Source organism: Tachysurus fulvidraco, chromosome 26, assembly GCF_022655615.1.
Source record: "Tachysurus fulvidraco isolate hzauxx_2018 chromosome 26, HZAU_PFXX_2.0, whole genome shotgun sequence".
NCBI classification, from domain to species: Eukaryota; Metazoa; Chordata; class Actinopteri; order Siluriformes; family Bagridae; genus Tachysurus; species Tachysurus fulvidraco.
Window position 1 is genome coordinate 323,840 of NC_062543.1, and position 7,500 is coordinate 331,339.

At 43.2% G+C, this 7,500-nt stretch overlaps 1 protein-coding gene across 1 annotated transcript in view; it reads left to right on the plus strand.

The window, feature by feature from the left end:
- Positions 1-6,709: 6,709 nt before the first annotated feature.
- Positions 6,710-7,500, plus strand: part of eif1axa (eukaryotic translation initiation factor 1A X-linked a) — a 4,125-nt gene continuing 3,334 nt past the window's right edge. The window contains exon 1 of the mRNA XM_027179520.2: positions 6,710-6,887. Coding sequence (XP_027035321.1) covers positions 6,872-6,887 — 16 coding nt within the window. The 5' untranslated portion in view covers positions 6,710-6,871. The remainder of the gene's footprint in view (positions 6,888-7,500) is intronic.

Here is a 7,500-nt window from a genome sequence, read left to right on the forward strand (position 1 = left end):
TGTGTGTGTGAGTGCGCGTGGTGGTGTGCGTGCGAGTGTGTGTGAGTGAGAGTGTGTGTGGTGCGAGTGTGTGTGCGTGAGCGTGTGTGTGTGTGCGAGTGTGTGTGGTGAGTGGTGTGGAGTGTGTGTGTGGAGTGTGTGTGCGTGTGTGTGTGCGTGAGCGTGGTGTGAGAGTGTGTGTGTGCGTGGTGCGCGTGTGTGTGAGTGCGTGCGCGTGTGTGTGTGTGCGTGAGAGTGTGTGTGCGTGAGTGGCGTGTGTGTGTGTGAGTGAGAGTGTGTGTGTAGTGAGTGTGTGTGGTGAGTGTGTGTGGTGAGTGTGTGTTAGTGAGAGTGTGTGTGTGCGTGTGTGCGTGTGTGCGTGTGTGTGAGTGAGAGTGTGTGAGAGTGTGTGTGTGTGTGAGAGTGTGTGTGTGTGAGAGTGTGTGTGTGTGAGAGTGTGTGTGTGTGAGAGTGTGTGTGAGTGAGAGTGTGTGTGAGTGAGAGTATGTGTGAGTGAGAGTGTGTGTGAGTGAGAGTGTGTGTGAGTGAGAGTATGTGTGAGTGAGTGTGTGAGAGTGTGTGTGAGTGAGAGTATGTGTGAGTGAGAGTGTGAGAGTGTGTGTGAGTGAGAGTGTGTGTGAGTGAGAGTGTGTGTGAGTGAGAGTGTGTGTGAGTGAGAGTGTGTGTGAGTGAGAGTATGTGTGAGTGAGAGTATGTGTGTGTGAGAGTGTGTGTGAGTGAGAGTATGTGTGAGTGAGAGTGTGTGTGAGTGAGAGTGTGTGTGAGTGAGAGTGTGTGTGCGTGCGAGCTAGTGCTGTGAGTGAGAGTGTTGTGAGTGAGAGTTTGTGTGAGTGAGAGTGTGAGAGTGTGTGTGTGTGTGTGTGAGGTGTGTGAGTGAGTGTGTGTGTGGTGAGAGTGTGTGTGAGTGGTGTGTGTGTGAGAGTGTGTGAGTGGTGTGGGTGTGTGTGTGTGCGTGAGTGGAGGTGTGTGTGTGTGAGAGTGTGTGTGTGTGAGCGTGTGTGGTGAGAGTGTGGAGTGTGTGTGTGTGTGTGGAGTGGAGTGTGTGTGAGTGTGTGTGTGATTGTGTGTGTGAGTGTGTGTGAGAGTGTGTGTGTGAGTGTGTGTGTGAGTGTGTGTGTGTGTGTGAGTGAGAGTGTGTGTGAGTGTGTGTGTGTGTGTGAGTGTGTGTGAGTGTGTGTGAGTGTGTGTGTGAGTGTGTGTGTGAGTGAGTGTGTGTGTGTGTGTGAGTGTGTGTGAGTGTGAGTGTGTGTGTGTGTGTGTGAGAGTGTGTGTGAGTGAGAGTGTGTGTGAGTGAGAGTGTGTGTGAGTGAGAGTGTGTGTGAGTGAGTGTGTGTGTGAGTGAGTGTGTGTGAGTGAGAGTGTGTGTGAGTGAGAGTGTGTGTGAGTGAGAGTGTGAGAGTGTGTGTGAGTGAGAGTGTGTGTGAGTGAGAGTGTGTGTGAGTGAGAGTGTGTGTGAGTGAGAGTGTGTGTGAGTGAGAGTGTGAGAGTGTGTGTGAGTGAGAGTGTGTGTGAGTGTGTGTGTGTGTGCGTGAGGTCTGTGTGCGTGAGAGTGTGGAGTGTGTGGTGAGTGAGAGTGTGTGTGAGTGCGGTGTGCAGCGTGTGTGTGTGGTGGAGTGTGGTGTGTGTGAGAGTGTGAGCGTGTGTGTGAGTGAGAGTGTGTGTGGTGGCGTGAGTGTGTGCGAGTGAGAGTGTGTGTGGTGGCGTGAGAGTGTGTGTGTGTGTGTGTGAGAGTGTGTGTGAGTGAGAGTATGTGTGAGTGAGTGTGAGAGTGTGTGTGAGTGAGAGTATGTGTGAGTGAGAGTATGTGTGAGTGTGTGTGAGTGAGAGTGTGTGTGAGTGAGAGTATGTGTGAGTGTGTGTGAGTGAGAGTGTGTGAGAGTGTGTGTGTGTGTGTGTGAGAGTGTGTGTGAGTGTGTGTGTGTGTGTGTGAGAGTGTGAGAGTGTGTGTGTGTGTGTGTGAGAGTGTGTGTGAGTTGATTCTCAGTAAATATCAAATTAATGATTCTGTTCTTGTCATCAAGCTTTTATTAAGTTGTTTTAATAACTTGTTGTCATGGTTACCGTGAGTGATCATGACTGATATTAGAGACATTAAGCACAATCAGGACCTGTAGACAAAAACGTCCCCTAAATTAAACTAAGTTAACATGCAGTTTATCAGATTAACAGATTTATACAAAAACATTATAAAGTATTAACCTCAGTTCTATCTTTAAAAACAATTACTTTTTATTTACTAATTAATTAGTGATGTCTCAAATTTGCATAAAAACACATGATTTATTTTTAATATAAAAAAGAAATGTATTTTTTTTTACCTTTTATCCTTTTATTACACACTTCAATATGTCGCAGAGACTAAAGACATCGGCTTTTATACTACGTTTTTCTGCAGCATTAGATTTTAATTATTTCTCCCTCATTTACATATCAGGGCTAATGTTACCTCCCCCCAGCGGATGGAACCATTAACGAGCAAGAATGCATGTTTATGTCATGGTCATGTAACGATGTCATGGTCATGTAACGATGTCATGGTCATGTAACGATGTCATGGTCATGTAATGATGTCATGGTCATGTAATGATGTCATGGTCATGTGGTTATATTGGGTGTCACTGGGGACATGAAAAATAACGAGGGAATAAAATCTGATGCTGCACAAAAACTAACAATGTGATCCGATGTTGTTAGTAATGTTTGACATGTCCAAGACTCTAATGATGTATAAAGAAAAAATCCAGTTTGCTTTTTTATATTAAAAATTTGTCATTGTGTATTTTTGTGCACATTTGTGACATCATTAATTACATTAGTGCATACATTTATGCAAAAAAAGTGTTGTTTTTTGTTTGTTTTTTTATAAAATTAATTTCATTACATTTATGGACATTTCTGGTCCCAAAGCACACGTATGGGTCTAAACTCAAACATTATACAGTATACTGTACTATAACATTATAGACCGGGTAAAATACTCAAAAAAAATGTTATATAAATGTTTGTCCCAAACATTTATATAACATTACTGTCATTACTCTAGCTGACACTAAGCCCTCGAATGGACAAAAACGTCCTAAAGTCGGGTCCAGAAGGGTTTATGTAGTGTAACTGATTATCAACTCCTGTACACACACACACACACACACACACACACACACACTATTGTTTGATGTCACATCCTTATGTCTGTATGTATAAGTGATGTACTGTAGATGACACGGTGATGGGATTATGTGTGTGTGTGTGTGTGTGTGTTGTTTTTTTTATAATGTCCTTTTTTTTTTCATTTCCTTTATGTTATTTTGGTTATATGTGATGATCGACAGATAAGTAGATTTTTTACACACTTTGTAAAAAGGCTCACACTGACACACACTCTGCACTTTAGTGTGTATTTGTCACTCAGACGAGTGTGTATCAGGTCTGAGTCACAGACTGTAACCCTTGGGTGTGTGTCTGTGTTACAGCAAAACCTGTTCTCCTTTCTTTGTGATTTTAATCATTTTTCTCACCACTCTAGTGGACAATCATTCATTCATTTTCTACCGCTTATCCAAACTCTCGGGCCCCGGCGAGCCTGTGGACAATCAGATGTTATTAATAATACATTTAATCATAAAATTCATTACTGTAAGAAATAAAAAAGTAAGAAAATAAGACTATGATGTTGAAGATCTTACTGAAGAACAAGAAGTTTATTCCAACGTAGCAGTGATAAGATGCATGAAGTACTTTGGGTTCATCAGTAAGAACACAGGACAAATCCTGCTCAAGTGTTTTATACTGTTTCCCTCTGTGTGGTTTAAATGGTGTTTCCCTTTAAATGTGTGTTGTGTGTACGAGCTGAGTGTCTCCCACATGGCTGGGACACATTGGTATCTATCTGGATGTCTTTAAATATTAATCCTGGTCACGTGCACATTGGTATTATTACAGTTATCACCTAAATGACACTTTAAATGTTAATCACAGACACTGTTAGTGACCATCCTTTATGTCCTGCTGCAGCTCCCATACTAACGAGTTAAACAAGTTTATTCATTTAGACGTAGAAACATATTAACTTATGATACTTAAACCTTTTTAGGACCGAGCTTCTTTAGATGTGTATGTTGGAGTGGAATCTGGGTGCTTTTATCTGTAGTTTCTTACATTAATGTCTCTTTTTTCACAGTAAAGACAGTCACGGGTCACTGAGATGTTCACACTAAGAGCTAAACATGGGATTTTAAAATGTTAGATAAGAGTAAAGAATGAAAAGGCTGAATGTTAAAGGTGATGTTTACAGCGTTAACCTTCTTATATTACAGTTGGTTGTTAGTAGTTTCGGTAGGTGGTGAAATGCATCTGTAATTATCATCACAGGGCTGTCAAGTCCCTCGTGTCAGGGTCAGTCCCTCGTGTCAGGGTCAGTCCCTCGTGTCAGGGTCAGTCCACTGCCCTGGAGTTCTTAGTCGAGCCTGACACTTATCAGCCAATCAAAACAAGAGGCTACACAACAGCCAATCAGAAAATAGCACTATTGTATCTGGGTAACATTTAACGCAACAACCAATGAAAAAAACATATACATTATAGAGGGTATTTTCGATGGTCGATTTGAACAAAAGCTCAACACGAAACAGTTTGTCTCTGGATGGGACATTGTCCTCAATCATGTCTCTGGACGGGACATTGTCCTCAATCATGTCTCTGGACGGGACATTGTCCTCAATCATGTCTCTGGACGGGACATTGTCCTCAATCATGACCCTAAACATGTCTGGGCTTGTGCTGAACTGTTTTATATGGGAGCAACATTACACATGATAAAGGGGTCCAAAAAGGTAACAAACACTTACAATAAACACCAGCAGTCATAATCTCTCTCTCTCTCTCTCTCTCTCTCTCTCTCTCTCTCTCTCATGCACACACACTCTCTGTCTCTCTCTCTCTGTCTCTCTCTCTGTCTCTCTCTCTCTGTCTCTCTCTCACACACACTCTCACACACACACACTCTCTGTCTCTCACTCACACACACTCTCTCTCTCTGTCTCTCTCACACACACTCTCTCTCTGTCTCTCTCACACACACTCTCTCACTCACACACACTCTCTCTCTCTGTCTCTCTCACACACACTCTCTCACTCACACACACTCTCTCTCTGTCTCTCTCTCTCTGTCTCTCTCACACACACACTCTCACTCACACACTCTGTCTCTCTGTCTCTCACACACACACACTCTCTCTGTCTCTCTCTCACACACACTCTCTCTCTCACACACACTCTGTCTCTCACACACACACTCTCTCTCTGTCTCTCTCTCACACACACTCTCTCTGTCTCTCACACACACACACTCTCTCTCTCTCTCTCTCTCACACACTCTCACACACACACTCTCTCTCTCTCTCTCTCACACACACTCTCTCTGTCTCTCACACACACACTCTCTCTCTCTCACACACACTCTCACACACACACTCTCTCTCTCTCTCTCTCACACACACTCTCTCTCTCTCTCTCTCTCTCTCACACACACACACACACACACACACTCTCTCTCTCTCTCTCTCTCTCTATTTATTATTATAAGGAGACATCTATGGGGTCAGAATTGTTTCGTTATTCTGAATAAATACACTATGATCCACAAATAAATATAAATAGTTTCACAAATAGTTTTACAAATTTCACAAAAGAAATGAAATTCACAAATAAATAAAATGGGATTTGCAAATAAAACATATTTATAAATTGTATTTATTAGTGAATGTCTTCCTGCTCATTAGTGAATCGCGTTCTGTACTTTTGTGGATTTGAAACATTTCTAACGTCAAGACGTGCACAAGAATCCACAAATAGGTGACTCCGCCCACCGCCTACTCCAGCCAATCGGACAACGGTCTCGTGGTGCTGACCAATCGTGGCACAGTCTACCTCCAACCAATCACGTTCTGATTTACTCGCTCTTCACACCACCCCTGGACCCATTGATGATGCTGAACTCGTTTCCATAGAAAGCAGAACTGAACTAACCCTTAGTGCTGCTACAGTCCATACAGGGTGACCAGATTGGGCTCGAATCTGCGACTAATGTTTTTATTTGTTTATTTTAATCGTATATTGCAGCACATATTACACTGTGATAGTGCGAGTAAATCAGAACGTGATTGGTTTGAGGTAGACCGTGCCACGATTGGTCAGCACCACGAGACCGTTGTCCGATTGGCTGGAGCAGGCGGTGGGCGGAGTCACCTGTTTGTGGATTCTTGTGCACGTCTTGACGTTAGAAATGTTTCAAATCCACAAAAGCACAGAACGCGATTCACTAATGAGCAGGAAGACATTCGCTAATAAATACAATTTATAAATATGTTTTATTTGCAAATCCCATTTTATTTATTTGTGAATTTCATTTCTTTTGTGAAATTTGTAAAAATATTTGTGACTCTTTATATTTATTTGTGGATCATAGTGTATTTATTGAGAATAACGCAACAATTCTGAGCCCATAGACATCAGAAGCATGGCAGGGAGCCAGCTGTATAACCCTGTGTGTGGGGGAGACCTGCCTTGTGCACTGGTGCTCTTCCCACCAGCACAAACGCACTGTTCACACGACGGATCTACTATAGTGCTGAATGTCATGGGCCTATGAAAAAGGAAAATTCACATTTGTTGGTCAACGGGTTTAAATAAAGTTCTTTGGTTGTTTTTGTTAACGCGCATGCGCAGATCAACGCACGAGGCGGAAGTGGTTTGTCGTGGAGGAGCGTGAAAGTGCGGCTCCTTAATCCGCTTGTGTTGGGGCACAAAACCGGTTTAATTACTGACACAAAACCGGTTTAATTACTGACGGGATTTACTTTAGTGTGTGGTGAAGATGCCGAAGAATAAAGGTGAGGACATTGTGTGTAATTTAGTGTGGTTTTCGGGAAGCTAGCGGGCTAACAGTCTGAGGGAACAGCGCGTGACACACACACACTTACACAGACACACACAGGCTCTACACACACACTTACACAGACACACACTTACACAGACACACACAGGCTCTATACACACACACAGGCTCTATACACACACACACACACACACACACACACACACAGGCTCTATACACACACACAGGCTCTATACACACACACACACACACAGGCTCTATACACACACACTTACACAGACACACACACACTTACACAGACACACACAGGCTCTATACACACACACAGGCTCTATACACACACACACACACACACACACACACAGGCTCTATACACACACACAGGCTCTATACACACACACACACACACAGGCTCTATACACACACACTTACACAGACACACACACACTTACACAGACACACACAGGCTCTACACACACACTTACACAGACACACACTTACACACACACACACAGGCTCTATACACACACACAGGCTCTATACACACACACACACACACACACACACAGGCTCTATACACACACACACACACAGGCTCTATACACACA